Genomic DNA, 27,950 nt, shown 5'->3' on the forward strand with positions numbered 1-27,950 from the left:
ATCTTCTTTATTATCCCTATTGAGGAACTTAGATATTTGGATTGATTAAATGAATTAATATTTTACGGGATTTTCTCGATTTTATAGTTGTATTATTTAAGTTGATTTTAGGTATTAAGAGTTAACTCTCTGGACCTTCAGGGACGGGGTGTTACAGCTTCCAACCTCTCCAAAATATGTAAGCAAACTCAAAATGAATGCATGAACATGAAACTTTACTTTTGCATTTTACTTTTGATAATATTGTGTGCATCATGACATTCATAACCCTTTTCTTTCATAAAACATATTTTCGTCATTTCATACTTGTTCATTTAACATAGTTGTGAGCTCCAGTTCTTGTTCATATAACATACTTGTGAGCTCAGGTTCTTGTTCATATAACATAGCATAGCATAACTTCGAGCTCAAGGCCTTTCTTTGACTTTTAACTTATAAATGAATACCTCACAGCTCCCCTATCCATAGCGTGTTCCCCTCTAGTTACCGAATCAACCATTACCAAGGTGACTACGTCTTACTTATAATCATTTTTATTACAGCAGTTTGCCTTCACCGTAGGGCACCCACTAGCTTTAGGTGCAACCCCACTATGGTATCCTTTTATTTTAGGAACCATTCGAGGTCCGCCGACTATACTTCGTCAACTTATGGGTTACAACTCCATTTTAGACACTCCTGAGTGAACAAAGGAGTTCCACTTGGGCAATTCCTTGTCCTAACTTTTGGGGTCGTGGTAAAACTTTAAAAGACTTTTTCTTTTTGAAAAGTTTCACAAAAACGCAATGCATGTGACATGGACTCTGAAACTTTGTGCTTTCATGGGATACATGCAAATGCTGAAACTTATCATGACCACATAGCAATAATCATACGCATCCATGTACATCTCAGGTTACGGCTTGAAAATATTAGAACATGCAACCATGTTCTTATTCATAAGTTCTAAGACATTCAAATACAAATAAGAGGTGAACATACAAATGTAACAACCCCGCCCCAGAAAGGGTGGAATCGCTATGTACATATATGTTCTTTCTTTCTTTCCTTTCTTTTTTATTTTCTAGTAATATGCGATCAACATGAACATAACACACATGTACTCTAAATTTCTAATTTAATAAAGGGGAACACCTGATAGATATTTTATTAAAACATTTCATAAGAGACTCTCAGAGTCCATCCCAACATAAAACGTCTATACATAAACATAACCCATCAGCCATGTAAGGTCGAACCAACAAGAAAAACACTAAGCATCTACCTCTCTCTCTACGGTAATGCCTTGCTCCCCAGCCTCTTTGTCATTTACCTGGATGTTTAAAATCATAAACACAAAATTGAGTCGAATACTCAGTAAGTAGTACACCATGCAGTTAACATACTAGGCATCTATCATTTTTTCTTTTGAAAACATGCATATATAAACATTTTGAGAATTTGACAATGCTTTCATACATAAACATTTTAAGGAATAAACAATACTTTCATGCATGAATATCTTTGAGAAATAACTATGCTTTTATATTTCACTTTCCTTTAGCCGGTACACACTATTACGCCCTTTGTGTTGGGGTTAGCGGTCTTCCTTTGGACCTGGATTCCGCCTGTAACAACAGGTTGGAAATCCCTTTTAGTCAAGGGGCAGCATTGGGTGCACCACCAGTACTACTTACCCGGCATTGCAATCTGCATAGTCCTTTGGTACCATCATTCATTTATTAGTCATGGCCGTTACGTATTTTCATACATTAAAACATTCATTTCCTTTCAGTCATTTCTTTCTTTCATTCAGTCCTTTTCATTTAACAATTCATTCATGGAAAAATATCATTTAAAGCATGAGCTTAAACATCGTCTTTCAATGCATCCTTTAAAACGTCAGCTCTCAGGGACATTTTAAAACATTTTCTTCGCGTCATTTAAAGCATCACTTAAAGCATAAGGCATGAGACATTCATTTCCTTTCCTTTGCAATCAAAACATTTTCATCATCTTTCTTAGTCCGATGCACAAGCATTTTTATGAACAAGATACATTTTCATGCTATACTACGTATAGGAATAATCAATAAGTTTCTTGAGAGAGCATGTATGAAATTCTCATGATTTATAACCTACGTGCATACATTACCTTATACACATACACACAATTATAATCGGTAGGGTGCTTAACAAAGGCTATCAAGAAAGGTTTTGTACATACTATATTGATTTACTCTTTCTTTATAAGAACAGTTGCAATAAGAGAGAAACATTCTTTCATAAAGAGATCTTGGTGTACGAAGCATGGTTATAGCTACTTACCTCTATGCTCCTCGATACTTCTAACTTCAATATAGGTCCTATTCCAATAAATAGCATAAGTGTGTTAATACTCATACAATATTCTTTAGCCCTCCCTTTAAAAGAGAAAGCCACGATATTATAATCTAACGTCCCTTATGTGCTTAACATTAACACAAATGACTACTCCTCACCTCAACTTACAAGAGAAATAACTTAAATATTAAGACATGCTAGCTGTCAATGGAAAGGCTATTTTAAAAAACTTACATGAAAAAGTAGTTAAGAATTCATAGGCTTCAAGCAAGTTCTCTTTGGTTAAAACTCACGTTGGGTTATGGACATTAGGAGATAAAAGCTGGAAACTCTCAATAATGGGCTTTAGAATAGATTTAGGCATCTCAAGTAGGCTAAACGAGCTTAGTGTTTAGGAAACATGACCTTTAAATCAACTTGTGGTCCCTCATTATAAAAGGGTTAGCTTATCAATATTTTGGACTCTTGGGTTATGTATAATTTAACCAAACGGGGGACAACATAAATTGGGTATTTTTACATCAAGACATGGCATGACATTGGCTTAGGAATACTTGGACAGCTTTACATATCATAATACATCATGCACAATTAATCTCTTATATCTAAACTAACTAAGCTATAACCAATTCACATAAGCAATATTTTAATTAGTTTAGATAACACCTCCCATTAAAATTAAAGTAGCATAAGGTATAGCAAAGTTACTAATTAAAGAAATTTTTAAACTTTTAGACACCCAAGTACGTACTTTATCCACTTAATACCCTTCAAAAGCAAAAAATAAAATTATAGAACCAAGCAAAACCTTTAACCGAACCTTTTAGCATTCTAAAAAATAGATCACCAATCAACCTCAACAAAAAACACATAGTACCGACATATATACATTAAAATCACACTAATCATCACCTATGATTAAACCAAGTTTAATGACAGCATAGCAAATTTCAAAATATAGGAAAACACATAGCAAAAACTACTTTAACGTATTTTGTTTGGGCTAAAAATAGAACACCCATATTTATTCACAAGATGGTAAATTAACAATGAGTGCAAAAGTATTTGGAGCTGGTGAGTTTCATCAAGAGGGATATTTATGTTGTTGCAACGATTGAGAATCATGTTTGTCCAATTGATGATACCCTAGTCAGCTAGTTGAGAAATATCCATGTCGCCAAAGTATTCTGGAATAAGTGCAATTTAGGAAGAGATGTGTGAGAGTTTCATTTTCCATCTGACAAATGGGCAATGTTTTTGGTCTTTTGTGAGTGGAATGCAGGTGCTGAGGAGATTTCTAGTGGGTAGTTGTTGCTAACTACTTTCCAGAGGAAATGTTTTAAGTGTTCTTGAACTTTTAAAAACCAAAGTGTTTTTCCAAAAATGTGGAGGTTTAATGATGTTAAGGCCGGATGTAGATGAAGTTATTGCCTCATAGACAAATTTAACCAAGAATTTTCCTGAAGAATGATGTTTCCATTTCGGAATGTCTTCTTGGTTGTGGAAATGGAATAGGGGTAGATGAAATTTTTTGATTTCCTAAACTGTTTCGTGAGTGAAAAGAGCTTGAAGAATGAGTGTATTCCATCTTCTTGGTTTTTGCAGTGCTAATTTTGAGACTCTCATGGTAGGGTCTTTTGGTATGTCAGAGGGTTTAGGTGTTGGAATCAATGGACAGAGGGATGGAATCTAGGGATCATACCAAAATTTTGTATTTGTCCCTTTATTGATATGAAAACAAAAACTAGTGGCAAAGAAATTTTTCTACTTCAATAGTCCTTTCCAAAATCTAGAGTTTCTGTGGAAATAGAGAGCCAGTTAGAGTTTCTCATATATTTTGTTGAAAGAATGGTTTTCCAATTGCTAGCTTCACTACTTATAAAGTGCCAACCTAGTTTGCAGAGCAAAGCTTTGTTAAAATTTGCGGCTAGCTAATCCCTAGGCTTTCCAAACATTTGATAGAGTTCCAGGATTTTGGGGTGAAGTTATGGATTTTGTTGGTTTCAAAACCCCACCAAAATCTCATGAGAGCTTCATCAATTTTCTTGGAAAGAGAGTTAGAGATCCAAAGGGAGGACATTGTATGAGAAGGAATAACACTAGCCATTGTTTTAACGAGTGTATTTTTGCCTACTTGAGATAAGAGTTTGGTCTTCCAGCCTGCTAATTTCCCTTGGATCCTTTTAAGAATTTCGTTAAAATGAAGTTTCCTTAAAGCACCAGAATTGAGAGGAAGCCCTAGGTATTTGGCTCCAGATGGGGAGAGTTTGAAGTTTATGATGTCTCTGACTTTTCTAATTGAATTAAGAGGCATATTGGTGCTGAATTGAATTGATGATTTGCCAGAATAGATTTTCTAACCCGACTAGAATGTGTATTTATCCAAATAATCCTTGAAAGCTTGAGCATTTTGAGTTGTGGCCGTGCCACTGAGAATAAGGTCATCAACAAAGAGAAGGTGGATAATGGAGGGTCCATTAGAGCTCAGTTTGATTCCCTTAATGATTCCTACTTATTCTTCTCTATAGATGAGTTGAAAACGAATCTCACTGCCTAGAATGAAGAGAATTGAGGATAATGGATCACCCTGCCTCAGTCTTTTGGAGGGGCAGAAGAACCCCTCATGCTTACCATTTATCACTACTGAGTAGGAGATAATCGAGATACATTCTTTGATCTAATGGATCCAGGGTTGTTGGAAACCAAGAGGTGAGAGGATGGTTGTCAAAAAGTTCCATTCCATGAAATCAAAAGTTTTTTCCATATCAATTTTGATGGTCATTAATCCCTTTCTTCCTTTCTTTTTCTTTAGTGAGTGGAAAATTCCTTGTGCAAGAATTGTATTTTGTTGAATTTTCCTACTTGGGAGGAAGGCCAATTGCTGGGGGATATGACCTTGGGCATGATTCTCTTAAGTCTGTTTGTAAGAATTTTTTAATGATTTTATAACAGACATTGGTGAGACTAATAGTACGGTGGTTGGTGAATCAGTTTTAGGAACAAGAACAATGTGGGTATGATTCATTTCTTTCAACATGTGACCATTGATGAAAATTTTTTTAATGACCCCATTGAGCTCCTCTTATTCAATATCCCAATATTTTTTTTGAAAAAGAAGCCTATCAAACCATTTGGTCCTGGAGACTTAGAGGAAGGTATTTGCTTAAGATTGATAAGAAGATTCACCTTAAGGCTTAAAGAACTTATTAATCTTATGGGTTTGCTAACATATAAAATCTTGGAACATAGAAAATAAATCAATGACTTTAAATAATTAATTATCAAAATATACAAATTGAATCTATCTCCAAGATCAATAGCAACTAATGGAATTTATCTCCTAAAACAGCAACAGCCAAACCAACCAACCACATTTGTCACCACATCAAAGTAAATATCTTAAAATTATTCATTAGATCAAACAATGAGTTATTAATAAATTTAGAGCCAGCTTAGATGCAATACCAACCATCCAAATCAAATCAAAACTTAAGTATACATATATATATATATACACACACTTGTAAACTGTTACAGTAACAAATTTCTGAAGGCCACCTATGCGCAAGAGATACCTAGTGTTGAATGGAGAGAGTTGACATGTAGCTGATCTGCTTCCCTGTCATTTAATATATGTATATATATGATATTGATAAGTTACAAACAACGATTGACAATATATATTCACCTGGTCAGTGGAAAACAAACAATGTAAAAGGGGAAAAGAACATGATGTAGTAGGAATATAAAGACTTTTGTAGGTGCACTTAATAGTGATAGTTTTTCAATGAAAATCTCTCTTTTTGTTAGCTTTTTATTATATAAATGAAACCATTTCAGTTCCAAATAGTGTGCCTGATGGTCTTGGATTAGTCAAAGTACTTAAAAACTCATGCTAGGGTGTAATGTTGAATATGTAGTGCACCTGAATCTGCAAAGAAATCAGAAAACAGCAATGTAGGAGAGACCTACTGCAGATACCATTTGTTAAATCATTTTGAAATTTCAGTTCAAGAGTTCAGCAGAAAAAGAAATAGAAACAAAAAAAAAAAAAAATCAAGGAGGTGAATATTCACATGAAAAGGTAAGGAAAAATAAAGGTAGTTTAGAAATGTCCTACAACATTGAACGATATTCTCTACATAAATTTGCAAAACATATACATAATGTTCTCTATTATCCACGATGGTAGTAGGAATGGGTCATGGGTTGTATACTTTATTGTTGAGGAAAACAAGATAATAAGCAGTCACCTGAGTTATGGGTTGGAATTCGGGTAGGTTTTTTTTTTATTAACTATGTATTGGATTGGGCTCTACATTTTGGGTCTTAGAGCATTGGCATCAGCTCATGTATGATATATAATTATGTATGTTTTAACTTCATATGTTGAAAATACCCCTACATCCACCCATGCTCCCTTCGCTTGTGATTTGGCGATTGCCGCAAAGTCGGAGCATATAACACTAGGTTACACACTCCATGTGTTCATGCTAGTTATAATCATGCTCCGAGCATGTTACTAATAATACGATGGAATCGCAGCCAAAATTAAATATTCAATCTAAAATATATCGGTACTAAAGGAAATTTTATATCTCCAAACACATCATCAAAATGCCATCCATAACTAGCCTAGTTACCACCATAGTATCATGAGTTTTTACGGACCATAACCCATTTGAGATCAAATAAAAGTTCAGCCCCTAGGGGCAAAGCCGAACATTAATCAAGTCCTCCTACTTACTCCTCCCGGTTTGACTAGTCATCTTGCTCATAAATGCCTTTATCGTACTGGCTTGTAAAATTTACGGTTATGGAAAGTCGGTATCATAGTGAGACTACTGTAACATCCGGACTCGGAATTTGTATGGTTGAACTATGAAATTTTTATTTATTTATTTATTTTTAAATTTAGTATTTTAGATTTTTTTTTTTTTGGTTTTTATGTTATGGATCGAGTTGTGATTTATTTATTTATTTATTTGAAGATCTTGGCCGTTCGTTTAAATCTTGAAAAAAGTATCGGTTCATGAGCAGTTTCTCCCCCGCACATCTCTATGGTGTTTTATCCACTCCATGCACACGCACGACTCTATTTCCATCCGCACGCAAGTCTCCCTCATCTCTCTAGGGTTTTCACATCACATATTTTTACGCACACATTAGCCATGCATAGAGAACTGCCTTTGTTACGTTTGCTGCCGCCGCTAGCCACTCCTCCCCACACAAACAGCAACCACGGCTCCTCCGCAGCACAACCCATTTCCATCGTGCACCGCCCAAAACTATCACTGTCCCCATATAAAAATTGACGCAACCCACGCATAACTCCCTCTCGTTCACTGCCTCTCCGCGTTCTCGACTGTATGCTCGTCAACTTTGCCACCGTAAACCACCAACACCGAAAGATAGCCATTGCAGAACACTCCTCCGCCTTGGTCACGTAAACCCACCCCAAGCCATGCAGCACCCCCAACCGCTGGCCAAGTCGTAACACAACACGGTTTGATTCTCCGTGACGCCGCTGCCCTACTACATGAACTCACAGACAGCAACTCCTCCTTGCAAACAGCGCACCACCCTCCAGGCTGTCCTAGCTGCCACGGAAAGCCAACCACCATCGCCCAGCCGTTGAAGGAGGAACACACACGGCATACTCTGTTTTCCCACTCTTGAAACAGAGCAGTCCTTGCACAAGCTGTTCCACTGAACTCCTCCAGCAGCCTCTCCCTCTCCTTGTGCTCCTCGATTTTTCAACCACGTTCCACGACGGAAGCCACCGCATGTAGCTCTCGACCAGTCGCATGCCTTCTCACAGTCCCACGGTGAGCTCTCTTCCCCTTCCGCATGCCATACTCTCTCCGTCTCTCACTCATACTTTCACCGCGTTTCTCTCTCTCTCACTCTCTCTCGCTTCCAGTGCTCTGCCCAGATCACCATCGCTATGTCGCTAAGCTTCTAGCCCCTCGCTGCGTCCCACGCTGCCACGTGATTCCTGAGTGAGTAAGCCCCTGCCATGCAAGTTATTTGTTTTACGCAGGTTTTGTTGGTTTTCAAAGAAAGAATGAAATTACATTAATACCCTTTACCACATGTTATATTAATGTTCTTTTAAACTTTTACTATGTATTAGTACACTCTTATATAATTATGATTACAGAAAATCACTTAAATATTTTAACATGTTATTTAAGTAAAGATTTATTTTAAGAGTAAATCATATTGGTGTAATGTTGTTTTTACACTTTAGATATGATTTAGTCTATCTAAAAATAGTTATACTTTATTTTAAGATACTTTTGGATAATTATATTATTTAGTATTAAACTTTATAGCTTTTTTTCAATAATAAATAGGTCAAACTTTTAAATGTTTTAGTCATAGTTATTAAATCAACATTGATGATTTTAGAAAGCGATGATTTATAATTTGAGGTTATGAGATTTTAGGTTTTGAGGAATTAAATATCGAAATATGTGATTAATTGAAAATTTACGATAATTACATGATTATTTTATAGGTGACGATTAGTTATTGTTCGACATTTTTGAGGAAAACTCCGAAAAAACTAAGAAGTCCAGGTAAGTGGGGTTCCTATGCTAGACTTTGCATTAAAATAAAATAAAATGAGGTTACTTTTGAAAATATACTGGTTTGTTTTAAAAAGAAATTAGAAAACAACATCAGATATGTGTTTTGCATATGCATGAAAGTTGTCTAAGAGAAAGTATTTTCTGTCACGACTGGTGTAGACATGAGCTAATTTGTGCATTCTTTTTTTGATCATGCAAAAAGAACGAATATGAAAATTTAAAAGTTTTTGTTGTGAATAAATGAAGATGTTTTGATTCTGTTTATTTCGAACTTATGAAATTATCTGAAGCTATTCAGTATTTGGTTTTGATATGATGTGGCATCTGAAAACCTTGGCATGAGATTCTGATTATGTATTTTAATTAAAGTCTGATTCTGATGGTTCTGTTATGTTCTGATAAGGCCCAACCACAGGTGATAATAGTGGATACAGCCCAACCACGGGTAATAATAGTGGCATACGGCCAAACCACAGGTTATAATAGTGGATACGGCCCTTTCACGGGTTATAATGGTGGTTTATAACCCTACCACGAGGGTTAAACATGGTATACGGCCCAACCACGGGTTATAATAGTGGATACGACCCTTCCACGGGTTATAATGGTGGTTTATAACTCTACTACGGGGGTTAAACATGGTATACAGCCCAACCACATGTTATAATAGTGGATACGGCCCTTCCATGGGTTATAATGGTGGTTTATAACCCTACCACGGGGGTTAAACATGGTATCTGTCCCGATGTGATGCTCTGATTGATGAAGATGAGGTTTCAGATTTGAATATGCCAAAAGGAATTTTGAATAAGAATATTTTTCTGAAAGTTTCGCTCTGATATTTTTGTAACATGTTTTGATATTTGTATTCTGAAAGTAAATATTTATGTTTCTATATTCTGAAGATAAACATTTTGTTTGCATTCTGAATTCTGAAAATGCTCATGTTTACACACTAATATATGCCATTTGCTTACTGAGTTGTTGATAACTCACCTCTTATCTCCAAATATTTTTCAAATGATTTTGAATATTCCAGCTAAGGATCAAGATTATGGAGCATCGATGAGATGATTATTTAAGCATAGTGGATTACTCATAGAAGATTTCTGAGAATTGACGGATTTTATTAAAAGATTTTGTAAAATTCTGATGACTTTATATTTTGGAGTCTATAAATATATTGATGAATTGTGAGTTTTAAGTTATAGGGAGTAACTCTCCGCTCCCTACGGGACCAGGGCGCTACAACTACCGTGGTGGCATTTTTAAATCTCAGCAAGCTAGTTCTATGACAAGCTTATGAATGTATGTATGCAATGATAGTAATTACACAGGGAAATAGGAACATGAATTTGAAAAATGTAACACCCGGACCCAATGAAACTCAATTTTTTTATTTATTTGTTTTGTTTCAGTTTATTCTTATTTTTTTTTCTTTTGCACGTTAACTTCCGCACGTTTCATTATTTCCGTCTATTTTATTTTTCCCTTTAAGTTTCCCTCTCGTCCACAGCATGCATGATCTTGCACGTCTCTTGCCTATTTTTTTTTTCTCTAGGGTTTTGTCAATCAACTCTTTATATACTTATACTCCTCTCCTGAAAAATGAAGTAGCCGCAAACCTCCCACGGCAGTCCTCGTCCCCACAAGCTCAACGCCTCACTCACACAACCCGTAGCCCTCGGCTCAGCACTGCCGTCACCTTCCCATCCCTCTCGTGTGCGGAAGCTCTCCACAACCTAAGCCCAAACCAAAGTAACATTCAGCCGCGGAGGGTGCACCCTTGCAGAAACTGTAAGTCAAGTCACCGTGTGATAGCCCCACCGCCCAGCTCATGGGCAAACTATGAACCCCACGTAGCCGCGCCGCTGCCTCTGCATTAGGACCCCCTTAGCGCCATCCTTGCACCACTACCGTTGCACCCCTTCTCAGCCACCGTGGTACACCTCCCCACCGTGCCCAGCCACACGGAGTTGTAGCCCAACGCCCCGTAGCCGCTACTGCAACCCTCAGACTGCTCTGTTTTGGTATCCAAAAACAAAGCATATTCAGCCACCTTGAGCCACTGAAATCACCCTCCACCGAAGCTCCTCCACGCTGTGCCCCCACAGAAACTTCCAAGGAGAACGTCTCATCACCCCAGTCCACCTCACGCCACCTCAAGTTTCCTCGGTAAGCTCACGCCATTTCTTGTTGGTGTCTTCGTTCTCTCGGTCTCTCCCTCTTTCTCTCACCGTGTGCCTCTCTTGCTCATTGCCCTCTCTTCCTCTCTCAGCCAATGACAAGGCCCCACCCCATATCTTCTGTAGTCTACCGCCAGCTCCACGCCGTCATGCCCCCATCTCACCGTAAGTGCTGTCGTTGCACTGTTGTTGCGTTTTTATTCTCTGTTTCCTAGTAGTTCATTATAAGGTGTATACATATATATTTATATAATATATATATATATATATATATGTAATTACATTAACCATATAGTAGGGAGTACTACTACTTTTTACCCCTTATAGTATTCCTCCAGAGTTATTGTTCTGGGTGTTCAATTTAATGAGTATATTATGTAGGTTGTAGAGTATGTTTTCATTTGGACGTCCACATGTGGATTTATATTGTTAAATTGGGTTTTGTAAGAGACTGATATTTTTAACGGAATATTTTTTTATGTAAATACTAATGAATTTTTGAAGTGATCGACAAGTGAAAAATCTTAATTTTAAATCCTTTTAGAAGAATATTTTTTATTTAAATAAAAGTATGATTTTGTACTTATGATGATCTCAATATAGTTATGTAATTTTAGTTTTATAAATTATAGTAAGATCTCAATTGTAAATAAGTTGGAATTTAATGTTTTAGTTAGAGTAATATGTTGGATATTGATGAGTTTAGAAAGTGATGTTGGTATTTCAGGAATAATGAGAATTTTGGGTTTGAGGAATTAAAAATAGATTATTTTAGAAGTTTTAGACTTGAATATCGAAATACGAGATTGATTAGAAATTTATGTAAATTTACGTGATTATCATATAGGTGACGATTAATAATTGTCCGGTGTTGTTGAGCAAATTTTTGAAAAGCTAAAAAGTCCAGGTAAGCGGGGTTCCTATGCTAGACTTTGCATTAAAATAAAATGAGCTGAGGTTATTTTTGGAACATATACATATTTGATGTTGAAAAGAAGTTTGAACTGCTGCAGTTATTTGTTCTGCATTACTCATGAGATTCTATTTAAGAAGAAATTATTTTCTGTCATGACTGGTGTAGACATGAGCTTATTTTTTACATTCTATTTCTGAACTTTGAAAAAGAGAGCGAATATGAAATTTTGTGCCTAAATTATGTTGTGTTATGATTTTGTTATGTTCTGAAGATTTTCTGTACTCTGATATGATCTGATGTGATTTCTGAAAATCTCTGGCATAACATTCTGTTTCTATTTCTGTTCCGTTCTGACCTCACCACGGGTGTAAAACTGTGGCCTCTGTTCGGGTTGGTACCAACTTTTCTATTTCTGGTGCACCCACTTTGGAAACAAAGTGGTTTTCTGTGTGATGTTTCCTATGTGAGCACTCGGGGCTCCAAGAATGAACAAGGGGAAGATTCATATTTTGTTTCTGCTCGGTTAGCTACTGGGGTTTGCACAACCCTACCACGGGGGTTAAACATGATATTTATTCTGATATGATAAGATAAGATGAGATGTTTCAGTTTATGCTATGTCAAAGGGATTTTGATTATGAATATTTTCGAACTTTCGATCTGATATTTTTGATAACATGTTCTGATGCTGCATTTTGTAAACATTATTCTAATTCTCCATTCTAAAAGAAAATATTTTTGTTATGTATTCTGAACTCTGTAAATGCTCATGTTTACACACTAGTATATGTCCTCTGCTTACTGAGTTGTTGATAACTCACCCCTTATCTACATATTTTTTTCAGATAATTTTGATGGTTCAGCTGGAGAACAAGAGTAGAAAGTTTTAGCAGGTGTGATGATCAGAGTGGAATAAGTGCCCGAGGGTACAAGTGCTTCTTTGAGAGTCGTAGTTAATAAACTGAATTTATGTTTCGGGTATTTTGATTTGATGAGTTAAGGATAATTTCGAGTTTTGGAGAGTTTTTAATTTATGTTATTGAGATTTTCTTTATTGTCCCCATGGAGGATCTTAGATATTTGGATTGATTAAATTGATTAATATTTTATTGGATTTTTCGGATTTTATAGTTGTACTATTTAAGTTGATTTGAGGTATTAAGAGTTAACTCTCCAGACCTCCGGGAACGGGGCGTTACAATAATATCTAAGGAGGATTTCCACCAAATTCCTTAACACCTTCAATTTCAAATAAACTCATTGTCTATATTAGCCGTACACCACGACCTTTCCTAAAGATTCATACGCACGTCATTCCTTTGTCACAACTACGAGTAACATCCGTCAGTGTGATTCGTCTAAAGGAGTACTTAAGGCTTTGCATGATTATCCTTTACCTTAAGTTTCTCTAGCCTCTACCATCCAACAGGTAGTCCGTTGACCCAAGATTATTACGTTATCGTCTAAAGTCGTTGATAGCCCAGCATCAACCAAAGAGATACCACTACATTCTTAAATACTCCAATGTGGTGAAAGGTGTTCCACTGGGCGATAATACCTCATCCCAACTTGGGGTCGTGAAGCAACCCTTACTCCTAATTTGGAAATAGTGTAATTTTACACAAGGAAGGACATGCCATGTTATGAAACGTATAAACAATACAATTGTCAATTAGTAAAGAAAAGTACATGAAAAATTGAGATTGACTTTGTGATTATGCCCTTGTTGAAGGCCAAGATTACACTTATACCCCTTGGTATTTACCTAGCACCACTCGAGTTCTACCCTTTTCTATTTTTACTTCTAATTCTTTGTCTCCTTAGCCATCTTACACAAAAAGACTAAGGACCCTAACTACTTCAAAACATAAGCCATTCTTTGAAGTCCCATTGAAACCCAAATTTAAGAGTCTTAATGGTCTATTCTTATACTTTCGAACCTCTCCTTGCTAGTGACTTCTAAGTTAAAGCTCATTTAACTGTAGGGAGCCATACCCAAGACCTTATAGGACTCTAACTGAGACTACTCCACATGAACCACCTTCATTTTCATATACATATGCAATAAATCACATATAATCTAAGACATTCCAAGTCTTTGAACTTAGATTCTTGAGTCATCAAACAAGATCAAAGCACTCACAGTTGATGAAACCGAAACACTTAGTATATTAAATGTGTTGAAACCCTATTTTTCTAAGTCATACTCATTTCAATAAAATTAAACTTCCTCGCACAAGGAGACAACCGATATCACCTTTTGGCACAAAATCCACTGGGTAGTAAACTTTGTTCACTTGGACCAGCACATCCTCAACAATACATCTTGGCACATTGACTGATCTGTCAGCCAATTGTAGCATGATGGAGGTCTTTTTTAGCTCACCCAATCCTAACTGCTCGTATATTGAGAACGGTAGCAAGTTTACACTGCTCCCCAAATCAAGTAGAGCTCTCCCAATGTGTGATTCACTGATCATAATGAAAATGTTTGGAGAGCTGGGATCTCCGAACTTCTGAGGAGTCTCACCTAATATCAATACACTAACTTGCTCTATTAGAAAATTTTTCTTCTTCACATTCAGCTTTATCTTCATTATGCACATGTCCTTAAAAAATTTTGCATATGAAAGAACTTGTTGTATGGCATCCAAGAGTGAAATGTTAATCTTCACTTGCTTGAAGATTTACTGAATCTCAGTATGGTATTTATTATTTTGGCCAGATGCCAATCTCTGAGGACAGGGGATCACGAGTTGATACTCCTTACTAGTTTCAGCCCCTGCACTCACAGGCTTCTTCGACTCTGGTCTCACTACCTTTGGTTCTTTTTCAGCTTAATCAGTCTCTATTAAATCTTCAGGTGTAGGAGTAACCACCTCTCTGTCCATAGTCATCTCTAGTTAGGGAACTTCCTTTCCACTTCTCAAAGTAAGAACGATCTTCGTTGTCTCAATAACCTCCCATGAGACATTATGTACCTGTTATGGTTGTTGCCGGTATACTTGAAGATTAGGCTGAGGCTATGCTGGAAATTTCCATCTCTCTAAAGTGCTCAATGTCATGCTCATTTTATTTATGGTGCCTCGTAAGTCATTTATGGCCTGAGTGTTCTGATTATTTATCGTAGCCTGAATCTACATAAATTGCATAAGTGTATTGGCCATCTGTGTTATACTGTCGTCAAGAGACTTCTTCGCAGATGATTGAGGTTGAGAACTCTGCACAGCTGCATGAGGCTGAAATTCTGGAGGTGCCACAAATCGATAGCTCTAAGAAGTTTGATATGGCTGATACTAGTGCTGAGGAGCACCCTGATGAAATGGTTGTAGAAAAGGTAGCGGAGACTGGCCAGGCTGATCATTCCTCCATGAGAAATTTGGGTGATTCCTCCATCCCGGATTATATGTATTGAAGAAAGGTTGATTATATGCTCTATTAACCCAGTTCGTTGATTGCATATGCTTAGACCCATTCTCCTAAAATACTGGCATAATTGGGCATTCCTGGGTCTTGTGGTTCGAATTAGCGCATAAAGAACATGCCTCTACTGCTTTCGTAGCCTTCACTTTTTACATCTCCATAATCTCTAATCTTTTAGTCAATGCAGCTATTCGGGCTTGAACGTTAGTGTCTTCCTCAAGCTCATATATGCCCCCACCAGCAATAGCTCTCAGTGGTTGTGCTATTAATGAAACTCAATCAGTCCGAGTGTTCCATTGTTGTGCGCTCTTGACAAGATAGTCAAAAAACGATAGTGCTTCATCAAGTTCCTTGCTAAAGAATTCCACGTTGCACATCTTCTGAACGAATTGCTTGCATTCTGGAATGTGACTAGTATAAAAATAGTTCACTGAATCTTTCCCAACTGGCTTGAAAAGTCTCGTCAGGTCTCTGATTGAACTGGTTGATTTGCTCTTATAAAAACTGAGTTCTCTGAAAAGGAAATTTTTTTTGTAGGAACTTATGCTGCATATCAGACCAACTAAAGATAGAATTAGGCCTTAAAAAATTAAACCAAATATTCACTTTATCCTTTAAAGAGAAAGGAACTAAACAAAGTCTAATAAATTCATCAGTAATGGCTCTACTGATAAAAGTAGTGCAGACCAACTCAAAATTTGTGAGGTGCTGATAAGGACTTTCAGAATCCATCCCATGGAACTGAAGTATCATTGACATCATCCAATGCTTAATAGAGAAATTAGATGCATCATCAGGTAAAACAATGCATGAATGTGTAGTGGTGCGAGTGGATTGCAAATAATCCCTATGAGTGCATGGTGCAGGTGCAGCCATGGTTTGTTCAGTTTCAGTGTCCTCGTTTACAAAAGAGACGGAAGAGCTATCTATCTCTAAGTTGTGTATACTACTCTCAGTGCTCAGTGTAACTCTAAGCAACCTATTTGAACTATCTCTAACACAAGACATGAAACATTAGTCCAAATAACATACGTAAGGTTCAAGCGATTGAGTAGTAGGTGACAAGTAAAATGTGTAATCAGAGATAAAGATAGTGAGAGAAACAATTGAGATAAGAAAAACAAAAGTAAAGATAAAAAAAAATATATGAGTTTAAATTTAAGTCAAGCAACCTTCCCCGGCAAAGGTGTCAAAAACTTGACTCACTCAAAAATGAGTAGCACAACGGCTATCCCAAGTGCAGGAGGGTGTGACGTAATAATTAGGAATAAAATTCCTAGATTATCTCTTTGAAGAAAATTGTTTAAAATCAACTAATGTAAATGGTGAAAATAAAGGTGGTGATATGGGCAATGAACTAAAGAGTGCAACGGAAATGTAAAGGGCACTGGTCGTGGACCAGATTCATATTTTTAGATTTTTGAGTATTGCAAGGAAAAGTAAAAGACTAAGATGCAAAGAAGTAAACTAATAACTAAATTAAACTTGCTGAAATTAATTAGCCAAGAGGCAACTTACTAAACTAATTTAATTAACAAGACATTAAACATTAAATTTGAACTAATTAAATACCAAATTGCAATGGAAGCTTACTAATCAAACATTAACCAACTAATGAGACAAACTAAAAAATCAACTCCAAATTACTCACCTACTAACCAACAAAAATTGTCAAACTAATTGCAAGACTCAAAATTAACAGCTAAATCTAACAAAGTGAAATTAAACAATAAAAAAACCAACTAAGCTAAACAATCTTAATTAACAAAAAATTAATTAGCAAAACTAAAATTAATTAAGCCCTAATTAACCCTTAATCAATCTAATATCTAATGGAACTAAGAGAATAACAAAAATAAGCTAAGAACTAAGCTAGATTAGTAAATAATTGATGCAATACGAGCATAAAATTGAAAAGCCCTAAAATCAAGATTCTAGGGTTCATCCTTGTATTCAAATCACAAATTCTCAAAATCAATCTATAACCATTGTAATACCTATCTAATGGAAGCTTGAAGGAGCAACAAAAACAGCTAACATCAAGTTAAACAAGCAGGAAATAGAGTGCCCAAACTGAATGGTTCTAAGCCAAAGATCTCAAAAATAAACCAAAAAAATTCAAAATAAAATTAAATAACAAGTTAGGGAATGGAAAGAGCAAGTTAAATGGTTGGAGATGGAGGAAGCAAGTAGTGGAGGGAGGCTGAGCAGTGGCAGTTGGACCCCTCAAGGTTCTTCAAGTTGCGGTGTTGGAGCTTCCTTTTCAGAAAAACCCTTCTTCGTTTCTCTGTCTAAGAGTACTAGTAGTGGGCTCAATAAAGTTAAATTTTGGCCAAGGAATAGCTAAGGTGCAAAATAAAGTGCAACAATAGACTCAACAAATGAACAGTGATTTTAGCCACACATTATATCACTAGCCAAATTTGTTGAGCTCAAGGGGCTGGTCAAATATTATTTCTGAACTACAAAATTATCACTAGCCAAATTTGTTGAGCTCAAGTAGCCTCAACCACATGGTATAAAACGTAATAATTTTATAAAAAGTCTTCTCTAAGCTCTCTCTGTGGACAAAGAACAGGTGAAGGAGAAAGTCTCGGCTTGCTCTTAGAGTGAGGGAGGAAGACTCTGCTCTAACTTTATTCCAGTAAAGTTAGGATAAGGTGGTTATGGAGGATTTGGAAGAGGAAAATGAAGTGATTGAGGTGAGTGAAGATTTCATGAACAAGGGGACGAAGAAGGGTAATAATAGCTTGGTGGGGAAGTTGCTATCGGACCGAAAAGTGAACAAAGAGGTGATCAGATCCACTATGAATAAAACTTGGAAACTGAATGGCTCCTTTGTGTTCTATAATATCGTGCCCAACATGTTTGTTATTTCGTTTGAGAACCAGAAGGATAGACAGAGAGTTCTGGAGGGGAAGCCGTGGCTGTTCGATAATCAACTGTTTGTATTGAACCTATTTGAAGGCTTAACCCCCCCGCAGAAAATGAACTTTGATTTCGAGGAGTTCTGGGTACACCTAAACAATCTACCATTAGCATGTATGTCAAGAGAAGTGGGGATGCAGATTGGAGCTATGGTTGGAAATGTAAAAGGCGTGGATTTAAGGGAAGATGGGATAGGATGGGGAAGCTATCTAAGGGTTAAGATAGAAATAGACCTGAGAAAGAAAATTTCAAGGGGTCGAACAGCTAATGTGATGGGCAACAAATTGTGGATTCCGTTGAGCTATGAGAAGCTCCCTAAAGTGTGCTTTAAATGCGGCAAAATCTATCATGGGGGAGAGGGTTGTCTTGAGACGGAAGGCAGTAGTGATAAATTTCAATATGGGGTATGGCTTCGAGCTAGCTATTCGGGAAGGGGAAAGTCTTCAGAGTCTTCGAGCAACAAGGTTAGTGAGAATATGGGTGAGAGTGAGGGTGATTTTAACCATTCCATTGGTTCTTTGGGAGAAAAGGAGTCGTGAGACGGGGGGAATGAGTCTCACGTAGTGAAGGGTAAGGGTGCACAGCAAGTGTTTGATAAAAACTCTGGGATAGGGGAGAGGACTGAAGGGGCAGGCAGAAGTGGGAAGACGGTGGAAGATTGTGGGGTAGTGACTAGACTCCAGCAACTTGAACATGATAAGGAAATGTCTGAAAACTATGGGGGAGAGGAGAGGAGGTGGAAAAGAAGGGCTAGAGTGGCAGTTACAAAGGATATAGGAGAGTCTTTTTTGGGGGGAAAACGCAAGCTGAGAAGTGAAAAACCTGGAGACAACAGTAAGGGGGCAATGAAAAAAGGGAAAGTATGCATGGAGGAAGGGTTTCAAAACATGATGTGATGTTGGTGGAGGCTGCAAGTCAGCCCCACCAACAACAATGAAAATACTTAGCTGGAACTGCCAGGGGCTTGGGAACCCCCAAACAGTTCAGAACCTTCTCCTGTTGGTGAAGGATAAGACACCCAATGTAGTCTTCTTGATGGAGACAAAACTAGTAGCTAGTAAGGTTGAGGGAATTAAAAGGAGACTGGGATGGGAGGGATGTTTTGTTGTGGACCCGATGGGGAGAAAAGGGGGGCTGGCATTGCTGTGGTGCAAGGAAAAAGAGGTGGAGATTCTAAACTACTCTCAACACCATATTAATGCAATGGTTAGGAGTGAAGAGAAGAAAATGTCGTGGCTGCTCTCTGGCTTCTACGGGCATCCAGTGGTGAGTAAAAGAAAAAACACTTGGGATCTATTGTCTTTATTAAATTCTGCTAGTGAAATGCCTTGGTGTGTAATAGGAGATTTCAATGAGATTTTGTGTCAAACTGAAAAAATGGGGGGCAGACCTAGGCCAGAGACTCAGATGGTTGATTTTAGGAAAGCTTTGGATGATAATAGACTCTTTGACTTAGGGTGGAAGGGAAACAAATACACGTGGAGTAACAAGCACATGGACAGCACCTTTACTAAGGAGAGGCTCGACAGGGCTGTTGCTAATCTAAAGTGGTCTGAAACTTTTTGTGATAGAGTGGTGGAGACTTTGAATGTAGTCCAATCAGACCATATGGCCTTAATGCTTGACTTGAGACAGCAATACTTAGTGAATAGAAAGAGAAGAAGGTTGTTTAGATTTGAAGCAAAGTGGATAAGGGATGAGGAGGGGGCTGGTGTGGTAGAAAGGGCTTGGAGGAGGGCTGATGTAGATCCAAACCCAATTAGGAATATCCAAAGAAAGCTGAATGGGTGTAAAGGAGATTTAATCAGGTGGGGTAATTCAAAAGATAAAGAGGTGATAGCTTTGTTGAAGTAGAAAACTGAAAGGCTGAAAAGGGAACAAGAAAGTGAAGGGCCTCATAATGCTGAACTAATTAGAAAGCTTCAAGAAGAGATGGGGGCTTTGCTAGGGTAGGAAGATCTGAAATGGCGACAGAGAGCCAAGAAAGCATGGTATCAGCTGGATGACAAAAACACAAAATATTTCCACTCTTGTGCTACTCAAAGAAGAAAAAAGAACCAGATAAAGGAGGTTAAAAATGCTGAAGGGAGGATGGTGACAGATAAAGAAGGGATTGAAGAGGTTTTTTATGTATATTTCAAGTCAATCTTCTGTTCCACACAGCCATCTACAGAGGCAATTGAGGAATGTCTGAAGGAGATAGAACCGAGAGTGACTGAGGTGATGAATACAGAGCTACAAAAGGAATTTACTAAGATTGAGGTGGAGGAAGCGCTGAAACATATGGGATCTCTGAAATCCCCTGGTCCTGACAGATATGGCGCTTGTTTTTATCAAGCCTATTGGAGCATAGTGGGAGAGGAGGTAAGTAGTGCAGTGTTGAATTTCCTTAATGGGGAGCGAGATTTGAATGAAGATGTGAATAATACTTTTTTAGCTTTGATCCCAAAAGTCAAAAACCCATCTGCACCAAGTGATTACCATCCTATAAGCCTTTGTAATGTGTTTTACAAGCTTGCATCAAAGATTCTTGCAAATAGACTGAAAAAGATATTGCCTGCCATCATTTCCAGCAACCAAAGTGCTTTCATTCCGGGAAGGCTAATAACGGATAATGTAATGATAGCTTATGAGTCCTTGCATACAATGAAAACTAGACAAAAAGGTAGAGTTGGTAGTATGGCTCTCAAGCTAGACATATCAAAAGCATATGATAGGATAGAGTGGAGATATTTGGAGGGAATTATGAGAAAAATGGGATTTGGGGATAGATGGGTATCTTTGATTATGAGGTGCACTACATCAGTGTCTTACTCAATCCTGATCAATGGGGAGCCCGGGAAGATGTTGAAGCCTACGAGGGGGATAAGACAAGGAGATCCCATTTCCCCCTATTTATTTATCCTTTGTGCTGAAGGATTGAGTTCGATGGTTAAAGCAGCGGATGCTAGAGGAGAAATAAGAGGAGTGAATGTATCAAGAGGGGAAACTAGAATCAGCCACCTACTATTTGCTGACGACTGTGTAATCTTTGGAAGAGCAAAGGTAGAGGAGTGGATGAGAATAAAGAAAATATTGGAAAAGTATGAGCAAGCTTCAGGTCAGAGTCTTAACATGCAAAAAACTTCAATGTTCTTTAGCTCAAATACCGCTGGTGCTTCTAAAGCAATTATTAAGAGGGCAGCTGGGGTGTCCATATGTGGCAGCTATGAAAGATATCTTGGGCTACTAGCCATGGTGGGCAGATCAAGATACAATACCTTTAGAAGTGTGAAGGAAAGAGTGTGGACAAAATTGAGTAGCTGGAAGAACTCATTCCTTTCACAAGCTGGAAAAGAGGTTTTATTAAAAGCTGTAGTGCAAGCTATCCCTACATTTCCTATGAGTGTTTTCAGACTTCCACAAAAACTGTGTAAGGAGCTAGCTTCCCTTTTGACAAGATTTTGGTGGGGCCATAAACAAAATGAAAACAAGATTCAATGGAGGAGTTGGTCTAACATGGGAGCTTCTAAATGCAATGGAGGTCTGGGATTCTGAGATTTTGAGTGCTTTAATAAGGCAATGCTTGCAAAGCAATGCTAGAGATTGCTAAAACAACCAGAGTCCTTGGTGACAAAGGTTATGAAAGACAAGTATTTTAAGAAGGTAGGTATGGTTGATGCAAATCTTGGGTATGGGGCATCCTTTATATGGAGAAGCTTGTGGTCTTCAATGGGGCTACTGAAAAAGGGGCTCTTGTGGAGAGTGGGAAATGGCAGTAACATAAGAATTTGGAGGGATAAATGGCTACCAACTCAATCTTCCCATAGGGTTCAATCATTGATTAAAAATCTGCCTGCTGATGCTAAAGTGCAGCAACTCATTGATGCTGAAGAAGGAGTGTGGAAAAAGGATCTTATTTTTTATACTTTCAATAGGGAGGAAGCTGAAATCATATGTGGTATCCCATTGAGTAAATGGGGTTCAACAGATAGAGTGGTGTGGGGGGGCTCCAAAGATGGAAAGTTCTCTGTCAAGAGTGCTTATCACCTAGAACATGAAGATATGAGAAAGAGGAAAGGGGAAACATTAAAGGGAAACAGTGCCGGGAATGTATGGAAGATGATGTGGGGTTTGAATGTCCCAAACGTGGTGAAGCACTTCTTGTGGAGGGCAGCTCATAACTTGTTACCTACAAAACAAAATCTGTATAAGAAACAAATCACCGAGTCTGATATATGCCCAATTTGTGAGAGGGAATCTGAGACAATATTGCATGCGGTGTGGAGCTGCCCAGTTGCATCAGATGTGTGGTCTGAAGGCAATAGTCTAGTGCATAAATGGGGTGTTTCAGAGCTTGAATTTGTAGAACTGTGGGGAAAGCTTAATGCTAATCTGAAGATAGATGAAGTGGAATTGGTAGCTTGTATCATGAGGAAGTTATGGATGAGAAGAAACTCTCTGTTATTTGAAAAAAAATTTGATCACCCGAAAGATATAATTCATGCTGCTGTGCAGGGACTAGCGGAATACAAGATGGCCCAGGACCAGCTACAGACAAATTAGATGAGAAGTAATACTGACAGGAGGGTGACTAAATGGGAAAAACCAGGTGGATCAATGATAAAAGCTAACTGGGATGCTGCCGTGGATGCAAAGAACAATTGTGTTGGAATAGGCGTGGTGGTTAGGGACTCAAACGGGGAGGTTCTGGCCTGCCTATGCACAAGATTTACTCACAATAGTAACCCATACGTAGCTGAAGCTCTCGGATTAAGGAGGGCAGTAACCTTTTGTAGTGAAATGGGTTTTTCTGATGTTTTGTTGGAAGGAGACTCCTTATTAATTGTGAATGCTATAAAAAGTGGGGAAGAAATAGGGGCTGAATATGGTTGTATAATTGATGATGTGAGGAGAGTTATGTATGGGAGAATGAATTGGGATGTACGGTTTGTGTATAGAGAGGCAAACAACATTGCACACAAACTTGCAAGATTAGCCTTCAATGTTGGAGAGGAGAAGGTTTGGATGGAGGACTGTCCTGTGGTAATAGCTAGCGATATTATGATGGAAAAATTATGTAATGACTGACTCTTGTTGTTAATGAAAGTTGTATTATGTTCAAAAAAAAAAAAAAACCACATGGTATTAACTATGGAATAGGAGAAATGCTCTCATTTTTAAAAACTAATTTATGCATCCTGGTATTCTGGCGAGGCAAGTTCAGGATGAACTATCTCTATATAAGGAAACCAATAAGATCAGTTCAAAGAGTACAACAAATTATATTGAGAGAGGTTCTAACCTGAAGTGGAAGCTGCCTGCTTGGCCATATGTCAGAGTAAACTTTGATGCAGCCTTTCAAAAAGAAGAGGGAAGGATGGGTTTGAGTGCTATCGTTAGAGATTCAATCGGCAATGTACAAGCAGTGGTGACAGGCCCAAAGGATCATATCTCCTCAGCTGCCCAAGCTGAAAGTGTTGCTCTTCTTAGAGCTATGGATCTTTGCATAGAGCTTGGCTTCAACCAAGTTTGTTTTGAAGGGGATGTTAAGGCAATAGTGGATGCAGTAAACACCAAAGGTGAAGACAACTCGTGGATTGGCCAAATGATAGAGGATATGCAATTGTTATTGAGAATGAATCAAGCTTGGAGTCTGAGGTTTGTTCAAAGGACAGTAAACAGAGTTGCTCATATGACAGCCAAATTAGCAATTACGGATAGCTGTGAAAAATGCCTTGGCTCAAGGATGGCCCTCCCGAGGTCTTGAATGTAGCACTGGGAGAGGCAGCCTTGTGTGATGTATTGTTACATGTTTAATGAATTAGTTTCTCCTTTCCAAAAAAAAAAAAAAAGCTCCCTCACGTGTTTCTACTCAAAACTCTCTCCTCGCATGTGTCCAAAAAAAAAAAATAGAAACCAGAAATATAAAAAGGAAGAATAAAATATTAAAAATGTGTTGTGTATGTGAAGAAATATTACTCAATTAAATCACAAGTTATAAAATTAAGCATAAATCTTGCTATTAATCAATTTAAATCACAACTCAAATTTATGCATCTTAACCATTTTTCCATCTAAAACCAATAATGATATAATAAAATAATTCAAATATATGGGTTCTATATGTATAAAATATACAATAATTTAGTTCAATCTCATAACCCTAACCAAACCGAGCACCCTTCATCTCTCTCATAAACTTGGATAAAAATAGGCCTTGGTTCTTATAACTATTTCTCCTTTTCGGTTAAAATTATAAAACCTACACAACTCCTCATTGATCAAAAGCATAGATCAAAGAAAGATGACACATTTTTCAGTCACCACTTGATCCTAAGAAAAGCCACATTTCTTCACCTTTCAAAACAACCTTTTAATCTCCCTCTTAAATTAAAACATCAAAACTTTAAGATCTCCAAAACATAGAATATCAAGATTAACATCTTAGAGGTTCAAAAAAGCACACCCGAAACTTTTGACAAGAAAAACTTCATACTCAACATCAAATCTTATCATCAAACACACACATGAACTAACCCTTAAAAGTTTGAAACATGAAGAACATATGAGAGTAGGGTCATACCTTGAAGGCCCAAACTGAGAATCCCAAGTCTAGAGAAAGATGAGAGGTTCTTGGTGTGATGATGTTCTAAGTGTGTTTGTGTATGTAAGCTCTAGAGATTGAGAAAAAGTGTTTGATAAAGATGAACCTGTGAGTGGGCGAGCGAAGGAGAGAGCTCGAGAGTGTTAGAGCTTGTGAGAAAAAATGTGAAGAGGGAAATGAAGTGGACGACGAGCAAGAGAGAATTTGAGAAGCATGGATTAAGGGAGCTTTGAGGCATGAAAGATAAAACAAATAGGGATGTTGTGTGAGTGGGATGGCCAGCCAAAGATGAGCTATATGATTTTTGGTGGTGGGCCGTCTTTTATGGCCAACCATCTCTTAATGTGCAACACTTGTCCAAAAGTTTATTGAGCTCTAAGGGTTGTTTGAGGTTGAGTTTTTGGGTGGTTATGGCTATGACCAGTTACTACTCATGCTAAAGTGGATGATGACATGGCAAGCCCATGGTGAGGTGGCAACACCCTATTGGTACGCGTAGTGTATAAGAACATAAGTAGCATGTTTAAAAATTAAGGGTTTCTAGAATCTGGTACACATGGCCTTTAATTCCTAATGTGAGCATCGTAATTCCTTGGTTATCACGATTGGCCAAAAGAGGAGGATGTTCACGAGCAAGGGAAGTAGTTAGGGTTCCCCGAAGAAGCTCGTACACTACTCCTAGGGTATGCTTGGGTCACATGGAGGAGGAAGGGGGAGGGATGGGGGAGTTCGTGGCAATGCTTGGCGGCTGTGGGTGGCTGCATATGGTGGCGCAAGGAGGAGAAATGGGTTAAAAACCCATTTTGGCTACTACTGTGAGGGGAGAGGGAGGGCTACACAGTAGAGGCTAGCTTCGGCAGAGGAGGCTTGCCGGCGTGGGAGGATGCCGGTGGTGGTGGCAGTGAGGCCAGGCGGCGCGCGGCTACGCCGGGCTAGAGAAGGGAAGAATCGGCTAGGCGGAAGGGGTGTGACGCCCCCAAATTCCGCTTGGGATCGGAAGGACATTTGAAGCGTCGAGACATGCAACACAATGTTACCTGCCCCCGTTCATGACATATAAGATGCAATATTCCTAACATGCATCTAGCATTATGCAATATTCGCAGCGGATGCTTTTTTTTCTTTAGCAATACTATGCACCAAACCGAAATATCCCAAATACTTAAAACATACTTCATACATAATGACGTACTAAACAACTGAGATCACAATAATAGTCCATATGGTTGTGATCAAAAGAGGGCTGGAGATTGAACTCCACAAATACAAGTAGTAACTTGAAACAGAACATGGACTTGAAACATAGCATGAACGTGAACTTGAAACATAACATGGACTTGAAACATAACGTGAACGTGAATTTAAAACATAACGTGAACGTGAACTTGAACTTGAAACATAACATGAACGTGAACATGTATAATTTGAACATGAACTTGAACATAACTTGAACCTAAGCATGACATAACATAAATGTGAACTTAGAACATAACGTGAACGTGAACATAACATAACATGAACTTGAAACATTTTCTTGTCTCATGGGATTACCATGATTGCTTGAACGTAAACTTGAACATAACATAACATGAAACATGACTTGAACTTGGAATCTCATTCAATAGACTTAATCATTAAAGTGACCATATGGGTGCTACACAGATCCCCTTGAGCAGTGTGTCCCTGCCGATTACCGCATCACATCACAGGTTTCTATACCAGCTGTAAGTGCGTTAATACGTACTCCAAAGTTGTTGTGGTCCCACGTATTCTACGTGTCACAATTGTTATGTCTCACGTAGTGTATGCTCCACAGTTGTTGTGGCCCCATACTTCATGCTCCACAGTTGTTGTGGCCCCATGACTTATCTGTTTGTGCCACACTTGTTGTGGACACACATAACATAATGTGTGGCACCATCGGCGTTAGTTCCTGACGCGCTCCGGTGACCAGCTAATTAGGCCCCATTCGCAACCTGTTGACTGTACTTCGTCAACCCAGGGAATTTCACACCTATTTAGACACTCCAGCGTGAACAAATGAGTTCTACTAGGATATTACCCCATCCTAGCGCTTAGGGTCGTGATTGACATGAATAACTTAACTGACATACATGACATTTCGTAACGTGACGTAACATGAACTTGACATAAAAGACAAAAGTCATGACGTAGCATAACGTGACATGAACGTAAGATGACAGACATGACATAGTTTGAGACATAAATGTAACAGACAACATTTCATAACATGTCATACATGTAACAGGCAACATTTTGTAACATAGCATACCATATAACAGACAACATTTCTTAACATGGCGTAACATGTGACAGTGAATATTACGTGACATGAAATACATGTAACAGATGGCATACTTAACTTAACACGACATACTTGCAATGTATAGCAATACGTGACAGAATATCTTGTGTAACAGATGAATAATTCATGACAGAATAAATTCTGTGTAACAGATAAATATGTAACGACTTTGCATGACACATATGATAACATGCATGCATAAAATTTAGTTCCCTTACTTATCACTCATACACATTAAACTGATAGTAAGTTAAAAGCTAACTTACCTCGATCTTCGCGCTTCGAGACAAAACTCAAGTGCGATCACGAGAAACTGAAAGTAGTGATTTTTAAAAATTAGAACTTAATCACTAACAACTAGGAATATGGAAAAATATCAACTTAGAGTAAAATTACCATTTTACCCTCTACATGTGGGAAAATGACTATTTTACCCCTAACTTAAGGATTTTGCATCCTAACTCCAAAAATCATCAAATGATCTGAAAATGGAACAAATAAGATATCCACGTAAAATAGACTCCAAACTAAACAACTTTCATGAAGGAAACGTTGTGAGAAAACACTTACAAAAGCTTCGAAACTGGCATTCAAATGAGGTAAGAAAAACTATCCGAGAGTGTCTTTTGTGTTCTATGAAGGAAAAGTGTAAAGGAGAGTTGTTTTTC

The 27,950-nt window shown here is 37.9% G+C and overlaps 3 protein-coding genes across 3 annotated transcripts; all 3 read left to right on the forward strand.

The window, feature by feature from the left end:
- The first annotated feature begins 18,108 nt into the window (after window positions 1–18,108).
- Window positions 18,109–18,909, forward strand: LOC109006560. The gene has a single exon (XM_018985884.1). The coding sequence runs from the start codon at window positions 18,109–18,111 to the stop codon at window positions 18,907–18,909; it is 801 nt and encodes a 266-aa protein (XP_018841429.1).
- Window positions 18,910–19,303: 394 nt separating this feature from the next.
- LOC109006550 lies at window positions 19,304–20,224 on the forward strand. Its single transcript, XM_018985873.1, has one exon. The coding sequence runs from the start codon at window positions 19,304–19,306 to the stop codon at window positions 20,222–20,224; it is 921 nt and encodes a 306-aa protein (XP_018841418.1).
- A 3,319-nt stretch (window positions 20,225–23,543) lies between these two features.
- On the forward strand, window positions 23,544–24,119 carry LOC109006533. Its single transcript, XM_018985836.1, has one exon. It carries the CDS (start codon window positions 23,544–23,546, stop codon window positions 24,117–24,119), a length of 576 nt encoding a protein of 191 aa, XP_018841381.1.
- The last annotated feature ends 3,831 nt before the right edge of the window (window positions 24,120–27,950 follow it).

The sequence above is a fragment of the Juglans regia genome, chromosome 13 (assembly GCF_001411555.2).
Source record: "Juglans regia cultivar Chandler chromosome 13, Walnut 2.0, whole genome shotgun sequence".
Lineage (NCBI taxonomy): Eukaryota > Viridiplantae > Streptophyta > Magnoliopsida > Fagales > Juglandaceae > Juglans > Juglans regia.